This window comes from Rutilus rutilus (assembly GCF_951802725.1).
Source record: "Rutilus rutilus genome assembly, chromosome: 21".
NCBI lineage: Eukaryota > Metazoa > Chordata > Actinopteri > Cypriniformes > Leuciscidae > Rutilus > Rutilus rutilus.
Window position 1 is genome coordinate 34,506,826 of NC_140226.1, and position 23,636 is coordinate 34,530,461.

At 38.1% G+C, this 23,636-nt stretch overlaps 1 protein-coding gene across 1 annotated transcript in view; it reads right to left on the reverse strand.

The window, feature by feature from the left end:
• eif2ak4 (eukaryotic translation initiation factor 2 alpha kinase 4) overlaps nt 1-23,636 on the reverse strand; it is a 55,914-nt gene that overhangs the window by 30,935 nt on the left and 1,343 nt on the right. The window contains exons 2-20 of the mRNA XM_084392582.1: nt 23,364-23,470; nt 22,294-22,396; nt 18,175-18,348; nt 17,134-17,214; nt 15,942-16,075; nt 15,334-15,434; nt 15,096-15,253; nt 13,686-14,221; nt 12,804-12,919; nt 11,881-12,035; nt 10,662-11,098; nt 9,790-9,862; nt 8,520-8,606; nt 8,323-8,445; nt 4,883-4,987; nt 4,617-4,680; nt 3,528-3,607; nt 3,324-3,425; nt 736-786 (exon numbers count right to left, since the gene is read on the reverse strand). Of these exons, the coding sequence (XP_084248708.1) occupies nt 736-786; nt 3,324-3,425; nt 3,528-3,607; nt 4,617-4,680; nt 4,883-4,987; nt 8,323-8,445; nt 8,520-8,606; nt 9,790-9,862; nt 10,662-11,098; nt 11,881-12,035; nt 12,804-12,919; nt 13,686-14,221; nt 15,096-15,253; nt 15,334-15,434; nt 15,942-16,075; nt 17,134-17,214; nt 18,175-18,348; nt 22,294-22,396; nt 23,364-23,470 (2,787 nt within the window). The remainder of the gene's footprint in view (nt 1-735; nt 787-3,323; nt 3,426-3,527; nt 3,608-4,616; nt 4,681-4,882; nt 4,988-8,322; nt 8,446-8,519; nt 8,607-9,789; nt 9,863-10,661; nt 11,099-11,880; nt 12,036-12,803; nt 12,920-13,685; nt 14,222-15,095; nt 15,254-15,333; nt 15,435-15,941; nt 16,076-17,133; nt 17,215-18,174; nt 18,349-22,293; nt 22,397-23,363; nt 23,471-23,636) is intronic.

Here is a 23,636-nt window from a genome sequence, read left to right on the forward strand (position 1 = left end):
CTATATGAGGACATAAATGCATGAACTTCATCTCCAGAGCCACTGTGAGAGTCACTTTACGAGCATTTTACAGTTTCATTTGAGAAGAACTATCGTCATATTCAGAAACACAGAAACTCAAAGGTTGTAATAAAAGAATATTACCGGTACTGTTGTACAAAATTTAGATTTGTCTTAATGTAATAATACTAACAATAATAATATTAAATTATTGTCAAAACATTGTTCTTCCATGTTTTAATTTTAACACTATAAAGCTCAGTTGTGCAGCAAGTTGTTTGACAAAAAGTTTGCTTAATTTAATTTGATTAAAAGATAAATTGAAATTGAAAGATAAATGTTTTAGGTCTTCAACACAGAATTTGTGGAAAACAAAACATTTCATATGAAATGAAATTAAAAAATACATATTAAAATGGTTGTTTTTATGAATTCAATGAATTAAGTAGCTAGTAGCCTATTATTAACAGGTAAATATTACAGTATACCTACATCACAGATGGCAGACAGCGACCAAGGCAGCTCTGGCATAATGTCAATAACACTTCTATAAATGACTTACAGTTTCTTTACAGTAATTGAGGTAAACATGCCTAAAGTACCGGGAAAATGTCCTGTTGGGTACCGGCAACCGAATTTCATGTACTGGTACTGGAACTGGTTCAAATGTGAGCGGTACCCAACCCTAGGAGTGATGTGGAGAACAGCACAAATGAGGATATGTATGATGCGCACCTGCTTCCCGCTTTCATACTCAGAAAAGTCCTCGGGGAAATTAATCGACTCCTGCAGGACAAACGGGAAAGAACGAGTGATTATGAGACATTTGAAGCAATTCTAAAGGAAATTACAGTGTGATTACACGGCAAACGTGTACAAAAGTCTGCAATTATTATGATTTTTTTATATTTTTGAAAGAGACTCTTCAGCGCTGCGTTTATTTGATAAAAAAAACTGTAAAAATAGTGAAATATTATTAGAATTTAAAACAGCTGTTTTCTATGTGAATATATAGTAAAGTGTAATTTATTCCTGTGATCAAAACTGAATTTTCAGCATCATTACTCCAGTCTTCAGTGTCACATGATCCTTCAGATACCTGCAACACAACTCCTCGTCCAGGCCCTGGTCATCTCTAGGCTTGACTACTGCACTGCTCTTCTGGCTGGGCTTCCATCATGTGCAACTAAACCTCTTCAAATGATTCAGAACGCTCGTCTTGTCTTCAACGAGCCCAAGAGGGCCCACGTCACTCCTCTGTTCATCTCTCTGCACTGGCTACCACTCACCGCTCACATCAGGTTCAAGGCATTGACGCTTCTTACAGATCTACCACAGGCTCAGCTCCTCCTACTTCCACTCGCTCCTACGAGTCTACATCCCTACCAGACGCCTACGATCGGTCAACGACCGACGGATAGCCAGAACATTCTCATTCACGGTTCCATGCTGGTGGAAGACTAAAATTTCATCTTTTAATATAATTTCACTATTTAATATTATGTATCCGTATTATTATTCTTTATTAATATTCATAATAAGTTGTATTATCTTATGGAGTTTTAAATGCATGTGTTTGTCTGATCACATGTCAGACAGGGAGGGGAGCTGGGAGAATGTAACGTTCCACTGATAATGATACATCAAATGTGTAAGCATGACATATACGTTCCATTTTTAAAGCTCAAGCATCATGTTTTTCTACCTGACAAGGAAGTTGTAAAGTCCCTCAGTGGTGTATATAAGCTCAATCTTACTGTACTGACTCAGAGAAACATGGAAACACTGGCATGAATACAACATCTTCTCAAGTTTCTCTCCTGACATATAAGAATAAAGATTTTTCTTGGCAAGATAACTGGTGTCCGGTCCCGTGAATCAAATAATAACGAGGAAAAGGCTTAATTCCAAGTCTATATAATAATAATAATAATAATACCTTTATTTAACCAGGTAGGCACATAGAGGACTCATTCTCATTAAAAACGGCGTTTTTATCAAGTATTTATCAAGGTAAAGCGTCAAGGTGCAGACGACATAAAGTTACACATAAAAGACAAGGCAGAATAATACAGGTTGCAAACAGTAGTGCAGTCAAAGTACATCGTACAAAAATAAATCAAAATACAACTAGACAATATTCCTAGTGGATTAGTAATGAAAACATACTAGAAGATAAACTGTGTGTAAAGTAAAGTGCAATATGCGTTATTGACAAATAGTAATACAGAAAAAAAAAAAGGCACTTGTTTGCACAGGGAGAAATTGATAATGCTAACATGAACAATGGTGTGACAGTAATTTGGATATCAATCGTTTGAAAATGGATAACGGTACAATCGATTCAAGCCTATAATCTATAATCTCCCCACCCTCATCCGGAACACAGAATCCCTGACAACATTCAGAACACAACTGAAAACTCATCTCTTCCATGAGCACTTGACCTCATTTAAACAAAATAAATGCTTTTCCTTTAATCCTCCCTTGCCTGGCTTATGCTACTCTGAGCAATGCCTGAACTGTGTATTTTGAGCACTTCTTGCGCTGTTTTTGCCTCTTCATGACGACTCGCTTGCTTTAGTCCTCATTTGTAAGTCACTTTGGACAAAGGCGTCTGCTAAATGACTAAATGTAAATGTAAATCATTCTAATATGATGATTTGATGCTCAAGAAACATTTATGATTATTATCAGTGTTGAAAACTGTTGTGCTGCTTCAGATTTTTTCGGAAACTGTGACACATTTTATCCTTCAGGATTCTTTGATGAATATAAAGTTCTAAAAGAACAGCATTTATTTGAAATAGAATCTTTTGTAACATTATAAATGTCTTTACTGTCACTTTTGATACATGGATGAATTAAAAGTACTATATTTTCTTTTTTTAATCTTTCCACAAAAATATGAAGCAGCACAACTGTTTTCAACATTAAAAATAATCAGTCATGTGATAAAATAATCAGGATCATGTGACACTGAAGACTGGAGTAATGATGCTGAAAATTCAGCTTTGATCACAGGAATAAATTACACTTTACTATATATTCACATAGAAAACAGCTGATTTACATTGAAATAATATTTGTACATTTTTACTGTATTTTTGATCAAATAAATGCAGCTTTAGTGAGCAGAAGAGACTTCTTTTAAAAACATTTAAAAAATCTTAATTATTCCAAATTTGTACAGCGTCATTAGAGAATAAAACTATAAAAAAATTCAATAAAAAGTCACTGAAAAAAAAAGAAACCTATATCTATATTTCACAAACTAAAACACTATCAGTGTAATAAACACGTGAGAGTTTTCCGAGACTCACTTTCCTGAGTTGGCTGAGCACAAATATGCGTTCTGACGCGGTGGTCATGGGTCTGTAGGACATCTCGAACAAGATGATGCCCAGACTGAACAGATCCACTTTCTACAGACACACACACACACACACACACACACACACTGTCAGCAATGAAACGCATCTGAATATCAAATATTAATGGAGTAAAACATGCAGGTTCTTCAATACCTGGTTGTATGTGGCTTTAGTATTTCCCTGAACCTCCGGACCGACATAAAGAGCCGTGCCGACCATTCCAGTCATGTTATCTGGGACACAGCAATACTACAGTTATTTTAGAGTTAACATTAGAGTTACACTTAGAGCAATATTGGAGTTAAATAGAGAATATTTCACCATATACACTGAATATTAAAGAGCTTGACACTTGACGAACTTAGAAAAGCATTAAAAAAAACTTTAGCGGTGAAAGAAAAATGTATCAAATAATGTGTTTTTCCTTAGTAAAGTGATACAAGGAGACACTTACACATTAATTTAGTAGAATACAAAAAACTGTATGTATGTATGCATATATTTATGGACTCCTATTTAATGGTTAAATTAAATGTTAGTAATCAAAAAGCACCTCAAATTAATTGAAATCATGAAACTTAAACAATTTAATAACAATTTATTTAAAGTTTAACAAAAAACAATAAAATCTGTTATTATTATTATTATTTTCAAATAATATTTAATTTTCTGTTTTAATTTTTCTGGACAATTTCTGGATTTAATTGTTAAAATAAATGTTAGAAATAAAAATTAATTGAAATCATGAAACTTGTACAGTTATCAGCAATTTAATAAGAGTTTAAATTCCAATTTATTTTCCCTAAATTCCGTGTTTTGCATTCAAATTTTTCTGGATTCCATTTGAATGGTTTAATTAAATTTTAATAATCAAAATGCATGTCTAAGCATTTGAATTCACAAAACTTTAACAACTTAATTTATCAATTTGTTTTACAATTAGGCCCTATAAAAAAAAATATATTTTTCAGAAAAGTGCTAAAAGAAAAGAAATTAAGAAATTCTGTGCTGTGCTGTGTTTTAATTTTTCTGGATTTATGATTTAATAAAGATGTCTATGACTTTTTGCTCCTAAAGACGTCTGACAGTTCGCACACATCTTCACTGTAAAGCTCTTATTATGTGTTTGATGAACAATAACTAAAATGACAACATTATTTGTGTTTTGGAGAAGACCGGTGTGAACAGAAGGGAAGGAAACACATGATCCTGTGGTCACAGTAATCGATCAGGTGTTTTTACCTGTTGGATCTTGTTTCGGGACAAACCCTGAGCTGTGTTCCTCCACCTCCAGTTTACCTGCCGCCTGAAACACATGAAGCATGTCACACTCGACTCATTTCAGTTACGTTTGCCAATCAGAAAACAATACAGACTCATGAATAATGCATGAATGAATGAAACTGATATTGGAGATGGACAGTAACGCATCATCGTCTGAACATGCATTTGGATCAGAACTGCTACGGCACACATGCATCAAACGTCGCAGAAAACGCATGCAATACCACATTAGCAGGGTGATCCGTGGCCAGGCCGAAGTCTCCGATCTTCACATGATCCTGAGAGTCCAGGAAGATGTTGACAGGCTTCAGGTCCCTGTGGATCATTCCCTGTCAAACATTATATTAGTGTCATCATATGATTTCAGCGGACACACACTCACAGAATCCAGTCAGAAAAATGGGATTTACTGTATAAACGCAAAGGAATTTGGCAAGTTTTGTATTTATAAATCAAAAGTAGGGCTGTACACTTAAATCACAATATAAATATAAACTGTAAAAAAGACTTTTGATTATATTTCAAAAGATTAAATAAATTGTTAATGTTTTATGCCTTCATTTATTTACCACTGCTTTTGATTAAAAATCTGGATTAAATCATTAAGAAAGAAAAACGAAAACACACAACACAGAATTTGTGAAAAAGAAAAGTATTTCATAGGGCCCTATTATTGTAAAAAAAATAAAATAAAAAAAGGATATATATATATATTCCCTATATATAAATTATTAAGTTGGTCAAGTTTTATGAATTCAATTCAAACTTTTTTCGAGCCCTATGAAATCTATTTTATTTTGCTTTCCAAATTCAGATTTTCATTTTTGGACTCTGATTTAATGGTTACATTAATTGTTAGTAGTGTTGACGCAGTGTGTTGATGATGTTGATGCAGTGTGTTGATGGTGTTGACGCAGTGTGTTGATGCAGTGTGTTGATGATGTTGATGCAGTGTGTTTGATGGTGTTGACGCAGTGTGTTTGATGGTGTTGACGCAGTGTGTTGATGATGTTGATGCAGTGTGTTGATGGTGTTGACGCAGTGTGTTGATGGTGTTGACGCAGTGTGTTGATGGTGTTGACGCAGTGTGTTGATGGTGTTGACGCAGTGTGTTGATGGTGTTGACGCAGTGTGTTGATGGTGTTGACGCAGTGTGTTGATGGTGTTGACGCAGTGTGTTGATGGTGTTGACGCAGTGTGTTGATGGTGTTGACGCAGTGTGTTGATGGTGTTGACGCAGTGTGTTGATGATGTTGACGATGTTGATGCAGTGTGTTGATGGTGTTTGATGGTGTTGACGCAGTGTGTTGATGATGTTGATGCAGTGTGTTGATGGTGTTGACGCAGTGTGTTGATGGTGTTGACGCAGTGTGTTGATGATGTTGATGCAGTGTGTTGATGGTGTTGACGCAGTGTGTTGATGGTGTTGACGCAGTGTGTTGATGGTGTTGACGCAGTGTGTTGATGATGTTGATGCAGTGTGTTGATGGTGTTGACGCAGTGTGTTGATGGTGTTGACGCAGTGTGTTGATGGTGTTGACGCAGTGTGTTGATGGTGTTGACGCAGTGTGTTGATGGTGTTGACGCAGTGTGTTGATGGTGTTGATGATGTTGATGCAGTGTGTTGATGGTGTTGATGATGTTGACGCAGTGTGTTGATGGTGTTGATGATGTTGATGATGTTGATGCAGTGTGTTTGTGATGAGGCGTGATAGAAAAATGGTCCCCCACAATGGTAGGATAAACATGTGAACGGTTGAACAGTGGTTCATATACATGTGTGAATACAGTGTTGTCGCGATCGTGACAGAGCCCTCTGTCACAGTGTTGATGGTGTTGATGGTGTTGACGCAGTGTGTTGATGGTGTTGATGATGTTGACGCAGTGTGTTGATGGTGTTGACGCAGTGTGTTGATGGTGTTGACGCAGTGTGTTGATGGTGTTGATGATGTTGACGCAGTGTGTTGATGGTGTTGATGATGTTGATGCAGTGTGTTGATGGTGTTGATGCAGTGTGTTGATGGTGTTGATGATGTTGATGCAGTGTGTTGATGGTGTTGATGATGTTGACGCAGTGTGTTGATGGTGTTGATGATGTTGATGATGTTGATGCAGTGTGTTGATGGTGTTGATGATGTTGACGCAGTGTGTTGATGGTGTTGATGATGTTGATGCAGTGTGTTGATGGTGTTGATGATGTTGACGCAGTGTGTTGATGGTGTTGATGATGTTGACGCAGTGTGTTGATGGTGTTGATGATGTTGATGATGTTGACGCAGTGTGTTGATGGTGTTGATGATGTTGATGATGTTGATGCAGTGTGTTGATGGTGTTGATGATGTTGACGCAGTGTGTTGATGGTGTTGATGATGTTGATGCAGTGTGTTGATGGTGTTGATGATGTTGATGATGTTGACGCAGTGTGTTGATGGTGTTGATGATGTTGATGATGTTGATGATGTTGACGCAGTGTGTTGATGGTGTTGATGATGTTGATGATGTTGACGCAGTGTGTTGATGGTGTTGATGATGTTGATGATGTTGACGCAGTGTGTTGATGGTGTTGATGATGTTGATGATGTTGATGATGTTGACGCAGTGTGTTGATGGTGTTGATGATGTTGATGCAGTGTGTTGATGGTGTTGATGATGTTGATGCAGTGTGTTGATGGTGTTGATGATGTTGATGGTGTTGATGATGTTGATGATGTTGATGCAGTGTGTTGATGGTGTTGATGATGTTGACGCAGTGTGTTGATGGTGTTGACGCAGTGTGTTGATGGTGTTGATGATGTTGACGCAGTGTGTTGATGGTGTTGACGCAGTGTGTTGATGGTGTTGACGCAGTGTGTTGATGGTGTTGATGATGTTGACGCAGTGTGTTGATGGTGTTGATGATGTTGATGATGTTGATGCAGTGTGTTGATGGTGTTGATGATGTTGACGCAGTGTGTTGATGGTGTTGATGATGTTGATGCAGTGTGTTGATGGTGTTGATGATGTTGATACAGTGTGTTGATGGTGTTGATGATGTTGATGATGTTGACGCAGTGTGTTGATGGTGTTGATGATGTTGACGCAGTGTGTTGATGGTGTTGATGATGTTGACGCAGTGTGTTGATGGTGTTGATGATGTTGATGATGTTGATACAGTGTGTTGATGGTGTTGATGGTGTTGATGATGTTGATGCAGTGTGTTGATGGTGTTGATGATGTTGACGCAGTGTGTTGATGGTGTTGATGATGTTGATGATGTTGATGATGTTGATGCAGTGTGTTGATGGTGTTGATGATGTTGATGCAGTGTGTTGATGGTGTTGATGATGTTGATGATGTTGATGCAGTGTGTTGATGGTGTTGATGATGTTGATGATGTTGATGCAGTGTGTTGATGGTGTTGATGATGTTGATGATGTTGATGCAGTGTGTTGATGGTGTTGATGGTGTTGATGATGTTGATGATGTTGACGCAGTGTGTTGATGGTGTTGATGATGTTGATGATGTTGATGCAGTGTGTTGATGGTGTTGATGGTGTTGATGATGTTGATGCAGTGTGTTGATGGTGTTGATGATGTTGATGCAGTGTGTTGATGGTGTTGATGATGTTGACGCAGTGTGTTGATGGTGTTGATACAGTGTGTTGATGGTGTTGATGATGTTCACCTGCTCATGGATGTAAGACAGACCGTCCAGGATCTCCCTGAAGAGCCTCCAGAGGCGACTGATGTCCTGATACAAGCCCTGATCGATCGTGTCTCGCAGCGTGCTTCTCTCACAGTACTCCATCTGAGGAGACACAACACGACAGGTCAACACTGGGGCCACAGGGGTCAGGGGTCACGGGGTCAGGGGTCACGAACCTGTATGTACAGGTAATGCGCGATCAGGAGGGGTTTCTCCGAGTCCGAGCTCTCTGACGGATCCGCTGCTTTCCGACTGCTGGGATCCTGCGGAGAAATACATGACAAACAATATAATACACTGATCATGTGATCAATATGATGTGGAACAACAAACAATATAATAGACTGATCATGTGATCAATATGATGTGGAACAACTGTATACAAGCATCATGTACAGGAATCCCAATGTTTCTTCTCCATTATTCCAAGTCATTGGAATGTTCAGATGGGAATAAAGATAAAAGCATTACGGCATGACAGACTTCTTGATGCGTATAAATAAAAAAATTACTTGAAAAAAGTATTTGAACACTTAAAAAAAACAAAAAAAACAAAGCAAGTGCATTTATTATAAAGAAACACCAAGAATTTGACAAAAAGAAGTTTGTTTCATTTAAAATAGAGTTGTCTAAAATAAACTAGTGTTGAAATGAAGACAAGATGCATTGTTACTTTGTGAAACTACAGATTAATGTTTATAGTTAACCCTTTAACGCCTACTGTATCATATATTGTATTATTAGGGAGTTTTATGGTAATACATTATATTTACGCTGTATTTATAATCTATTTATTCACTTTCTGAGCATAGACCTGAAAATGTAATTTCCAACTTAAACTGTGGTAAATCTTGAATGCTTTAGAGCGACAGACTGAAGTTTGATCTCGTTTCAGAGACGACACTTGGCAGATTATTGCTGGAGTGAAAAAAGTTTTAAAAAGTGCACTTAAAAAAAGTTACAGAATTTTACGTTTATTGATATAAAATTTTTTGCAAAAATACTATTTTTAATTTTTATTTGAAATATACATTTTCAAAAACACTGTGTGAAAAATAAATCTAAACAAGTTGTGTTAAAAATTTGAGCTTCATATAACTTTCAGTGAGAGTTTGTTCGGCTGCAGTACCAAACGCTTCCACTAGAGGAAACTCGTCTCACATTCATTTCCAATGCGCTCATTTCTGACCACGAGGAGCACAAGTGGGACTATTGTTTACAGGACCATTTAACCTTTTCGAATCATGTCCAGGATTTTTCTTTGCGTTCACACAGCAAGTGCCAAAACCTTTACCAAGTTTCGTACCATTCCGAAAAAGAAAAAAAAATATGTACAAATTTTCTCCGGGTTCAGAATACACAATATTTTTGCCTGTTACAATAGTCACAGTGTCAGATTATGCAATAATAAATGAGTTTGCACCCGAGGATTTGAGCGCGACTGACCTGTAGGAAACTGTCTCTGCTGGCGTCAGTGTTGTCAAAGATGACGTCGCTCTCAGAGTCGCTGTCAGGAGGACTGTGTGTCGAAACAGAACCAGCTTAGAAACGCAAACACTCACTATCAGTGCAAAACACACACGAGGGGCTTTCGCACCGGAGAGTTATAGGACCTCAGTTAGAGGAACGAGCCACCAGGACGGTTCCCTGAGGACTAATGGTTCCTCTAGGAACGTTTTCCCGGTTGCGTTCGCACCGTCAGTAGGAACTCTGAAGTGACGTAAGCCGCGCTTGTTGTTGGGACTTTTATTTTGACGGCGCTGAGAACGCCTGAACACACAGTGCTCACATTCTCCCTGTTCATTAGTGTACGATCTGTCTAGTCCTGTCTAATACGTTATCAGATAAAACTGTTATAGATAAAGAGTTATTAGCGTATGGCGTGTGTTGATGTCCAGTGTTGCTGAGCAGAAATACATAATCATGTTTCTCTTGGTCTCCTCAACGTTGCGTTGGATTTTCTCCTCAGCGTAAAGGTTTAGAGGTCCATCTATCTCTGTTTTCTATGCTCGTAGAGTTCGTTCCTGTAGTAAATATATATAGGCTACAATCTGCTTTTTTTTCATAAATGGCGTGCGCTGGTGTTTAGCGTGCGTTCGGCCAATCAGCGAACACTAACGTCACGGGTAGTTCCTATAGCGCTGGTTTAGACCGACTCTGAAGGAGGAGTAAATTAGTTCCTCCAAAAGAGTTCCTAGAACTAACATCGTTCCCAGTTCCTGCGGTGCGAACACGCCAACATCCGGGAACTTCCCCCAATAGTTCTAGGTCCCTCCGGTGCAAAAGCCCCTATAATGATTGGACAGCAGAAATCTCACAGGAATGAGTGGCAGAACACGTCCTCTTCATCATCATCATCATCATCATCGTCATCTTCCTCGTCGTCGGCAGCGCTGCATTTAGCGCTGGTTGATCTCTCTAGCGACGTGCTCCACTCCACAGAGCTAGCGAGAGCCGGCGGCGGCGCCTCGTCCTCGATGTTGTCCACCAGACCCAGCTCGTTCCGGCGGGACGGCGCCGCGGGTCGAGAGTGGGTCTCCGGGCTGGTGAACGCCTCAGAGTCGTCGCTGCTCAGCACTCTGGCCCACGCCGTCTCGTGCCGCTCGATCCACGCGTTATAGTAGCGCACGATGTTCTCGTGGTTGAGCCGCGACAGCAGCGTGACCTCACCTTTGATCCGCCGGAACTGCTTGCTAGCCGGGTTCACCTGGATCCGCTTCACCGCGTAATAACAGCCGTCCAACTTATTCTGGACCTGAACGGGGAAAAACACGAGACATATGAGCGTTTATAAACCTGTCGTCGGATGAACAGAAGCTTTAAGGTCTATCATTTGAAAGTAAAGAAATCGAGATATAAATATTAGCATTGCCATTTTAGCATTGAGCTGATATAGTGGTAATTATACACTTTTTTTATTGTGCTGAACAATATTTATATAATTTTATATAAATAAACATAAATAGATATTTATAGTGATGTATATCACATATTTGTAGTAAATTTTATAGTAAAAAAACGTGAATATTTATAAAAAATTATACATGCATATACAAATATCATATGAAATTTGTATATGCATGTATAAAAATAAATATATTATACTATATTTCTTAAGTTTTAACATATCTTTAACATATCAAATTAATCTAATAATAATAATTATACTAATTATTATTATTATTATTATTAAAGATTTATAATATCGCAATTCAAAAGTATTTTAACTTTCTATGCAGATGTGCACAACTCAACAATCACGCCGATCAATCTGAAATATTAATTCCTTCCAAACTGAGCTATTCAAATCATCATCTGGTAAAAATGTCTGTAGTTTTTCATTTCACAATATATATATATATATATTGCAGAAAAACTAAATATTACAATGTCAGTTTTTCCCAATATCGCGCAGCCCTAATCCTGTCACTGATGACATCACACACTCCAGGCCTTTTCCCACACATCACACAGTAGAATTAGCATCTGCATTAATAACACATCTCTGTGTCCCAATAAAAGCATGAGATGCCTGACCTTGATCACAGCGCCGAACGCTCCCTTTCCCAGCAGCTGCAGCTCGGAGAACTCGTTGTAGTACCTGGAGAACTGCTTCTGCACCTCCGTACTGAAGGGGGCGCTGAGGAGGAGGCTGCGCGGGACAACCGTGGACGCGAAGTCAACGCCTGTGTCTGAGGGAAGAGAACATGGACATTACCGACACGTGCCGTGTTGAGGAGAGAGACATCACTGCCTCCAGCTTTTTTTGTTTTTTTGCTTTTTTTTTATTTACCTTTAAACTACTAGATTTGATCAATAAATAATAAATAAATAGTCATTTAAGCACATTCCTCACATTCTTTCAACTTAAATTCAAAATAATTTCATGCATAACTCTTTTAATTCAGCTCTAAATATCTTACATTGGGAGTCTTTGTCGACCTCTTGTGGAAAAATAATAATATAAGATGATATTTCATGACTCTAGATGGCCTTATAGCTCTATATGAGCTGTTCCTCTGGGTCCTAAAGTCAGTTTCTCTTCAGTGTGCATCAGATACACATGTAGATGTTATAAAATAATTTTTTGGTAAAGTTTTAGCATTTTTAGTTTGAATTTTGAGCATTTTTATGTTTTTCTATGTGAACTGAAGCATTCCTCACATTCCATTCATTCCTAAAGGATCAAACTGAGGGAAGGATTTCTTACTTTTTTAATTTCAACCACAAAACTCCTCAGATCCATTATTTGTGTGTGTGTGTGTGTGTGTGTGTGTGTGTATGTGTATTAGTAGTTCAAGGGCGACAAAAGTCCTGGGGTCTTGGACCCCTCTGATGAACACTACATTTTTTTTTAAATGAGGGAAGGATGAGTTAAAGGTGTAAAATGTGTGTGTGTGTGTGTGTGTGTGTGTGTGTGTGTGTGTGTGTGTGTGTGTGTGTGTGTGTGTGTGCTTCACCCTCTGGACTGGACTCCTGACACGCCAACACACTCCTGGGTGAGGGAGGTCTCAGGAACGGATGATCCAGAAGCTGGTGAGCGTGCCAGCGATCAGCGTCATTAAGACACACACACCTACAAATACACAGAAATATATAAGCAAACGAATGATCTATAAGCTTTTACTGCACAAACATACTCATAAAAGCAGAGTGTGGTGATACGGCCACAACGGCTGTGTTTAATTTAGGTGAATAAACACAAGCTTTTATTTAACGTTACTAATATCATCATTATTATATAGCCAGCCATATTGATATACAGTGTATAATCACAAATGTCTGACCCTACAAACAAGCACAGCAAACCTGGATATTTCTTTTTAGATCGTGCAGCCCTACTAAACACTCAATCAGAAAAATGTCAAATTAAAACTTTAAAACAATAAAAAAAAAGATTAAAAAAAAGTTTATTAGTATTAAAAAAACTGTGAAAATGCAAACGTGTTAAATTATTGAAATATTAACTTCAGGAGGAGCAGTAATGTAAAACAATAATAATGACTAATATTACTATTATTATTTTATAGCTATATTGATATACATAAATCACATATTTCTGGCCCTAAAAACAGGCACAGCAAACCTGGATTATTATTTTTTCCCGCAGTTTTGAACAATTGCACTTAGATTTTTCCCCCCAAAATCGTGCAGCTCTACTATACATTAAATCAGAAAAATGCAAAACCAAAATAACTAAATTATTTAAAATTATTTAATTATCAATTAATTTAAGTAAAATAAAAACCTGTGAATTATTGAAATATTACTTCAGGGGGACTAGCCAAACACACACACACACACACACACACACACACACACACACACACACACACACACACCTGTTGATGAAGTCGTGCAGGTCGGAGGGCAGCGTCTCCGGCACCGTGACGGGATATTCCTCGACCTCGCGACCCTGAGCGAGCGCTAACATTAGCAGCCCTAGAGCCCACACGTCTCCTTTCTTCCCGGCCCGCGTGGGCATCGCCTCCACTCGGAAGCGCACGCGGCCCTGCTGGAAGATGTCGTCGTCACACACGTCAGCGAGGCGTTTGGCCAGACTGTAGTCGGTGAGCCGGACGTCCCCGTGAGCGTCCAGCAGAACGCAGGACGGGTTCAGGTGCTTGTGGACCACCGAGTTGCTGTGCAGATACTCGAGCGCAGCGGTTAGCTGGACCGCGTGCCGCCGGAGCTGATCCACCGGTAGCGGAGAGCCACTCGAGAGCTTCTGTGCCAGACTCGACCCGGGGACGTGTTCGGCTAGCAGGTCCACCACCAGACAGTCGTCGCGCTCGCTGCAGCTCAGCGCCTGATAGTGCACCAGGTTCGGGTGCTTCAGCTTCAGCAGCGAGTTCAGCTCGCTCTCCGCACCGTGGATCTGCAGGAAAAGAGTGTTTATCATGACCTCAAAAAACTTCTGATCTAAAAAAAAAAAAGGGTGGTGAAAATCCAGCTTTTAATGTTGTTTATGTGTCTATGTGGTGTTTTTAATCTGCTTTAAGACAAAGCATGTGTAAGTTCATAAGTCGACACCATTGCTGAGTATTTCCTCCTTAAAACTGCAGTGAACCAAAGACAGTCTCAAACACACACTTTGAAATCGCTGGTGTTTCTGACGTCACAAACTACCTTGTAACCAATCAGATCAACGTGTGATCGTCAACCAGTGGATCTCTGAGCTGAGTGAGTGAGTGGAGGCGGGGCTCATATGCATATTCATAGAACCACGAATACTAAATGAGGCAAGGGTGTCGAGTTACAGTCAAGATATTTTAAGGCATGAAAAACGTTTTTTTTTTAAGGAAAAAACGTTTAAATATGTAATTCTGGTGATTAGAGACGAGTTTTAAGGGATACAGTGATTGACTACAGGAGGACTTTAAATATAAATGCATGAAATTAGACAAATAAATTGTGCCAACATATGAATTTCTTTATAAAACTAAAATATTATATCAGAAAGTCCAATGATTTAATGTTTGAAAATAAGGATAATAAGGCAGTCATAAATATTATTGTAATTTTGTAAAATAATAATAAACAAGTTTAATTTTTTTAAATAGACTTTTTATTTTACAGTAAATTAATATTTGTTTTGTATTTTTATTTTATTATTATTATTTTATAGCCATGTTGATATATATATAACAAATTGAAATTGAAATGCATGACACATGATATGGAGAAAACATACGAATTTCATGATAAAACTAAAATGCAAAGTTTCCGTGCCGCTTCTGCAGATTCTCCACCTGTTTCTTGCACTTCTCGATCTTCTCCCGCTCCTGGCTGGTGACGAACTTCCCGATGCTCTTGTTCCAGCGCAGGATCCACTCGTACACGACGGAGAAGTCTCCCGTGCTGGAGTTAAACGCGTAATACACACTGCGTCCCAGCCGCTCGCTCTCACCTGAGACAGAGAGAACCAGCACACATCAACATCAGTCCTGATCGGACGCCGAACGCCGGCTGATATCCCAGAATGCTCACCGATGCACTTCCCTCTGTGAACTATGACCTCTCCGAGGAAACTGTTGCTGAAGTGAAGCACTTCCTGCTGACGCTGATTCTCCTCGCTGTACGTGTCTCGCCTAGCAGAGAAGAGCAACATGAGACGTGTGAACGGTGGCGTCTCACTGTGTGTGTGTGTGTGTGTGTGTGTGTGTGTGTGTTCAGACCTGTGTGTGTGTGTGTGTGTGTGAGTGAGTGAGTGAGTGAGTGTGAGAGAGTGAGTGAGTGAGTGTGAGAGAGTGAGTGAGTGAGTGATCAGACCTGTGTGTGTGTGTGTGTGTGTGTGTGTGTGTGCTCAGACCTGTGTGTGTGTGTGTGTGCTCAGACCTGTGTGTGTGGGTGTGTGTGTGTGTGTGTGCTCAGACCTGTGTGTGTGGGTGTGTGTGTGTGTGTGTGTGTGTGTGTGTGCTCAGACCTGTGTGTGTGTGTGTGTGTGTGTGTGTGTGCTCAGACCTGTGTGTGTGTGTGTGTGTGTGTGTGTGTGTGTGTGTGTGTGTGTGTGTGCTCAGACCTGTCTGTGTGTGTGTGTGTGTGTGTGTGTGTGTGTGTGTGTGTGTGTGTGTGTGTGTGTGTGTGTGTGCTCAGACCTGTGTCTGCTGCTTGATGTGGTTCTGCGTCTGTTTGTCAGCACTTTCTTTGCTTCACTGGGATCCACCGGCGACACCGATGACGAGTGTGTTTCTAACGCCGGCTGGACCGCGACGACACTCTCCAAACGCTCCTGACACACACAATCAACATGCTCTTATTATATCTTAGATATTATATATATTTATTATTTATAAAGGCCTGTCGCAATCACGAGTTCTGTGCTGGCTGTTAACTCTAGGAATCGTATATAATGTAATAATAAAAAATATAATAAAATAGGCCCATATGATTTACTTAAATGCTGTGATTAATTAATTATTAATGATATACTTAATTGATTATATCAAATATGTAAAAAATAATTAGTTACATTTATATAATGAATGTAATATAACATTAATATTATAATATAATATACATAATTAATTACATAACAAAATATAATATAATTTACTTCAATGTTGTGAAAATTAATTAATAATATACTTAATATAATATAATACTACTTAATAAAATATATTAAATTAATTATATAAACCAATGACATTTAAAATGAGTTTTAAAAAATATAATATAATAATAAAAATAGGCCCATATGATTTAGCCTACTACTTATAATAAAATTGAATTAAATGTTGTGAGAATTAATAATTACTAATAATCAATATAATACTTAATTAATATAATACTAATCAAATAAATATATTAAATGAATTATATAAAGTATATAATATAATAATAAAACTGTAAAATAGGCCCATATGATTTACTTCAATGCTGTGATTAATTATTATTATTATCAATTAATATTAAATTCTATAATTAATATATTATAATAGTTATTAATTATATACTTAATGATTATATAAAGGTAATTAGTTAAAATTATATAATACATTATTTAAAGAAAAAAAGAAAAAGAAAACATTAATATCATAATATATCAAAATGTACATAACATAAAATATAATATAATTTAATTCAGTGTTTTAAAAAAATTGCAGGATTATTGAGGTAATCTCATATAACTGCGATTAGATCATATAATCACAGGCGACAGGCCTAGTTGTTATTCACTGATATTAAAAGACGATTATGATGATTTTCCTCATTAATCTCTTCCTCCCGCTGCAGAACCTGAATCCTCTGAACACTACACGTCCACGAGAGAGGAGAGCAGGATCTCACCAGCTTGGCCATCTCTTTCCTCCTCTTCTCCTCCCGCCTCTCCTCCTCTCTCCTCTGGATCTCCGCAAGAATCTCGTTTTGCTGTGGAAGAGAAACTGAGATCAGATTTACGGCAGTCACACATAAAGCTGATGCGTGACCATAAACCAAGAGATTTAGCACTGAAACATGCACGCATTTATTAAACAACAATCAAGAACAATAATACTGTTGTCGTCTCAATGTAAGACACTTAATGAGATTTTATTGTAATGTTATTGATTATCAGATGAGAACAGAATCTGAACTGAGTTTATCTGAATAATGTCGTCTTAGAGCTGCTTTACAGCATATCTGATGAAGTTTGCATCATTGATCATTATTATTTTCCTGTTATGACTGTGAAGATGCACAGAAACAATCTGTGTTGTTCTCGGAATAAAGACTGATCTCAGGGCTCGTGCAGAAACTGTCCAATCAAACTCCAGGACTTACAAGGACTTCAAGCTCTACTTTTGGGTTTTCAAGGTCAACAATCAGAGATCGCACTTATCAAACAATATCTTAATTATCTTTCAAATTATAAAAAAGGCAAATAAATAAATAAATAAATAATACAACAAAATGGTACAAATAAAGTGCAGCAGATGCAATGGCTGTGGAACTTTAACCATTGAAACGACACTATGACAAAGATATCGCTTCCCTTATTCAAAATGATTTTTTCTCCCTTGAAAAAAAAAATATATATATATAGACGAGAAGAATGAATTTTTATACTTTTATATATATACTTGAATAATTATATCTATATCAATATCAGTCGGGTGTGAAAAAAATAGTTTTATCCATAAAATGAAACACTATTTTCTAATATAGCCTATTGTCTTCCAATAATCCAAGCACTTTTTCAGAAATATGTCTGTCTTCAAGGGTTTCCAACATTTCACAAAGGCAAATTCACTTTAAGCACTTTGTACGAACCCTGTGATATGTAATAAACTGAATATGGTGTGGTGAGACACAAACACAAGTGATCATGTGCCACAGGAAGTGATGTACCGTCTGCTCTTCCTGTCTGCGGCGCTGGTCGATCTTGCGCTGCTCCTCCTCAGCGAGTCGTTCCTGCAGACGCCGCTGGTTCTTCAGCATCTCCTCGTGGAACGAGCTCGACGGAGGAGCGTTGTGTTCCGTCAGGAAACCCTGGACCAGATCTGCCAACTCATAGATCATCACCTGAGAGAGAAGGGGGGAGGGAGAGGGGGGGGGGGGAGAGAGAGAGAGAGAGAGAGAGAGAGAGAGAGAGAGGGAGAGGGAGAGAGAGGGAGAGAGAGAGAGAGAGAGGGGGGAGAGAGAGAGAGAGGGGGGGGGGGGAGAGAGAGAGAGAGAGAAGGGGGGGAGAGAGAGAGAGAGAAGGGGGGGAGAGAGAGAGAGAGAGAGAGAGAGGGGGGGGGGAGAGAGAGAGGGGGGGAGGGAGAGAGAGAGAGAGAGAGAGAGAGAGAAGGGGGGGAGAGAGAGAGAGAGAGAGAGAGAGAGAGAGAGAGAGAGAGAGAGAGAGAGAGAGAGAGAGAGAGAGAGAGAGAGAGAGAGAGAGAGAGAGAGAGAGAGAGAGAGAGAGAGAGAGAGAGAGAGAAATTGACTTTTGAATTTTAACAAAACTTTATTTTACCTTTCTTAAAAGGTCACCAATAACAAAATTACAAATAAAACAATAAAAAATAGTTTCTTTAGAAAAAGACTTTCTAAAAAAGACTTTAGAAAATTCAAAATTTTACATTTCTTGTTTTTCCCAAATTTCACTCCAAAAATAAACCAAACCTCTGAACTCTTCAAAGGAATCAAACAATTCTTTCAAAAAATCTAGTGAAAAATCGTTCACATCGAAGGAAACAATAAAAAATTGTTTCTCTACAATGACAAATAACTTTAGAATTCAACATGGACACAAAAGTGTTAACAGAGATAATATGGTGCAATATTCTGCCTAGTCCTCTTCATCATCACTGCTGGGACACAGATCAGCACATCAGGAGCTTCACAACCTTTCGGCCCACTCTTGTCTTTAGCTGCAGTTTAGTCAATGTCAATGTTTCTGCAATTTTTCTTCTTCTGTTAATGAATCTCAAACACTTAGTAGGATGCACAATATATCAAAATGATCGAAATATCGCAAATGTATATATCGTGATTTGCATATCGCGACGGCTTGCAATAACTGGAGTCATGAGCAAAAGACAGAGAAAATCTAAAGAAAATAACTTGTGTAGCTTTAATAAGAATCAGGATATATTTAATCCATACAGTGAAAACTAAGCAGTGTTTTATTTTTACATTTGATTATTCAGTTTCTGTTGTTGAATAACCCTGATGTAGGATAACCTGAACCCCTGAACCCCGAGGTGTTAAAATAACACTTCTTATACACTGTAAAACACTGATGTTCACTGGCAGAAGTTTAGGGATGTTTTCTTCTCACAAAATGTGAAACACGTATGTAGGTTATATCATTTTAAATATATTTTAAAGATAATTTAAGTTTATTTTACACACTTTGAGCATTATCGTATCGCATATCACATTATTTAATGAGTTATTGAATATCGCATTTTTCTTCAATATCGTGCAGCCCTACTTTACAGAGAGTCTTGTAATCAGCTTCAAGGAAGTTAACGCTTGTCAATGGAGAGTGGCCAGACTCTCTGCACACATGAAGTGTACGAGAGTCAGGTAGGATCAGGCTAACTTTCGGAAGACCTTCACAAGAACTTCTGTGCAATATTAAAATCTTCTTTTAGATTTGAATAAAAATCAACAGCTCTCTTACGAATTTCCGAGGGCTCTGTCAAATCATTCCCATTATCATCCCATAAGGAATTCATTAATCTGCTTTGGCCATTCTTTTGTTCAAGAGCAAAAAATAAACTGGTTGGTGCATCCATGTCGTTCAGATTCTGAAAGCGAGATCCCACTAATGCTCCTTTCCCTTTGATTCCCAGCAGATCTGTTAAAACATCTTTTTTTCTTTTTAAAGGGGTGGTATAATGCTCTTTTCACAAGATGTAAGATAAGTCTCTGATGTCCCCAGAGTGTGTGTGTGTGAAGTTTTAGCTCAAAATACCCCACAGATATTTGTATATAGCGTGTTAAAAGCAGAGCGCCCACAGCTAGCCGTTTAGCAGAGCAGATTTCAAAATTTATTTTGAAATCTGGTTCAATAACTCCATCAGATCTCGCCCAGAAACACATTCTGCAACATCTTTTATCATTTCCTCTCTTACTTCCTCTTTATTCTCTATTGCAGGGTTTTCTCGGTCCTGGAGGGCCACTGTCCTGCACACTTTAGCTCCAGCCCTGATCAAACACACCTATAGCTGTGAGCTTCTAGAGATCCTGAAGACATTGATTAGCTTGCTCAGGTGTGTTTGATCAGGGCTGGAGCTAAACTGTGAACTGCTAAACCCTGATCTAGATATCAGTTTTTTCTGTTAATTCTGCAGTGTTACTCATTCCACAAACAATTAGCGTAGCTTTTTCTATCACTTCTTTTTCCGCAGTTGCATCACTACATCTCTCGTATCTGAATCCTGCTGTCTTCTTTCAGGATGAGCTCTAACTAAACGTCCTTCTTTGCCACAACACTTCATTGTTTCTGTCGTGACAAAAATCACACACATTCTCTGATATCTGATCTCCACACACACACAGACACACACACACAGACACACACACACACACACACACACACAGAGAAACACACACAGAAACACACACACACAAAAACACCATCACAAACACACACTCACTCATGGTCACGCCTCCTCTGATGTCTGATCTCAACACACACACACAGAGACACACACACACACACACACACACACACACAGAGAAACACACACAGAGAAACACCATCACAAACACACACACACACTCACACATGGTCACGCCTCCTCTGATGTCTGATCTCAACACACACACACACACACACACACACAAAAAAAACACACACACACACACACACACACACACACACACAAAAACACCATCACAAACACACACACACACACACACACACTCACACATGGTCACGCCTCCTCTGATGTCTGATCTCAACACACACACACACACACAGAGACACACAAAAAACACACAAAAACACACACAAAAAACACACACACACACACACACAAAAACACACACAAATACACTGCACAATGGTTGATACAACACAGTATCCCACCGGTCACAATTGTGACCGATCATAAAACACACTTTCATTGTTCATTTCATTGTTTCAGTCGTGACAAAAATCACACAGTCGAACCGTCAATCGTGAATCTGAACTCGTCACACCCTGGTTTCTGCACTATTTTAAATAATACTGTGTTTATTTTGCTTTTAATTCATCAATGAATCCTGAAAAAAAATTATCAGTTTTCACAGATATGAAGCAGCACAACTGTTTTCATCATTAATAATAATCATAAATGTTTCTCGAGCATCAAATCATCATATCAGAGTGATGTGTGAAGGATCATGTGACACTGAAGACTGGAGTAATGATGCTGAACATTCAGCTTTGATCACAGGAATAAATTACACTTTACTGTATATTCACATAGAAAACAGATGATTTACATTACAATAATATTTCACTGTTTTCTACTGTATTTTTGATCAAATAAATGAAGTCTTGGTTAGCAGAAGAGACTCTTTCAAAAACATTCACATGTGAGGAATATATTTTATAATTTTAAAATATGATGGAAGAACAAAACACTAAACTCGTTTACGGTATTTTAGTATTTGGCAAAAGCTACAGGTTTTATTTTAAAATGCACAAAATTACATAGAAAAACAAAAAGCTGATATTGACTACAACAACATGAGTTATTAATCAGTGGTTCTCTCTTGTTTTTGCATGCGGTCATAATTTATTTTATGAGAGCCTGGACACAAATGATGTGCCTGGACATTATGTGATGACTCACTGCGCTATCATCACTGATAATCCATCGATCGACTCCAAGCTCAACGACTCAATATGACACACAATCTCTAACACTGGCTGAACGTCACTGTTGGACACTACACTGTGTATATATAATATATGAGTGCGTGCGTATTGAAGAAAGCCCCATATTCTGAGCGGATGCATTATAACAGATAAAGGCAGTGTCTGACCTCTCCACATCGGGCTCTGGCCAGCTTGTTGAGCTCCGCCTTCAGTTCCTCCAGTTTATCATGAGAAAGACCTTTAGCGTTCTTCAGCTCCAGCTCTGGAGGCCTGATGATGTCACACGTCACATGACACACACACACACACACAGACAGAGCATGCATCATTTCTCATTAAAACTGAAATAACTATAAAGACATTAAAAGCAAAGGAAATAAAAGTGACAAAGACAAAACAAAATTACAAAAAAATTCTAAAAGAAATGTTTTTAAAAATGGATGGGATGGAAACTATATGGTTATAGAGATGATTATAGTGACGTGTGTAACAATCATTCTGGTCATGAGGGAACTGCATGAAAATGAAAAAGACCAATAAATAAATACATTTGAAATAAAATAAAAAAATCGAAATAAAATACACAAAAAAAAAAGCATTATTTTATTTGTGCATTATTCGTGTGTATTTGGTACTATTTGAACTGCATGAAAATGAAAAAGAGCAATAAATAAATACATTTAAAATAAAATAAAAATCTAAATAAAACACACAAAAAAAGATTATTGTATTTTTGCATTATTCATAAAAAAAAGAATAAATCTAAATAAAACACTAAATAAGAAGCATTGTTTTATTTGTGCATTATTCATGTGTATTTGGTACTACTTTTATCTTCATTTATATTTAAACTGCATGAAAACAAAAAAGTGCAATAAATATTCTTTTAAAAATTTATCTGAGCATTAATCGTGTGTATTTGGTACCATTTCATCTCTGTGAAAATGTAAGAATTGCCACAAAAAAAATCTAAATAAAACACACACAAAAAAACATGCATTGTTTTATTTGTTCATTACTCGTGTGTATTTGGTACTACTTTTATCTTCATTTATATTTTAACTGCATAAAAACGAAAAGGTGCAACAAATAAATATTCTTTTAAAAATCTAAAATAAACCACTTGCTAAAAAAACATGCTTTGTTTTATTTGCTGAGCTGCGTGTCATGTGACCATGTGTGTCATGTGACCATGCGTGTCATGTGACCATGCGAATGTGTTTAAAGTGACACTCACACATCAGGATACGTCTCAGGACACTTGACCTGCAGATCCACCGAGACGAATCGAGTGCCGAGACCCTTCGGCCGCAGCTTCAGGAACACCTCAGGGGGACGTCTGACCTGCAGATGACATCATCAGCACACACGTGTCACTTCCTGCACGCCACACGCCGGGGGGTTCGCAGAGCGGCACGGATAAACAAGTGAAACGCTATGACAACCCGGCAAAATAAAAGTCTGGTTTAACTTGAACAAATTGTGACAGAATTATAATACTATTGTACAG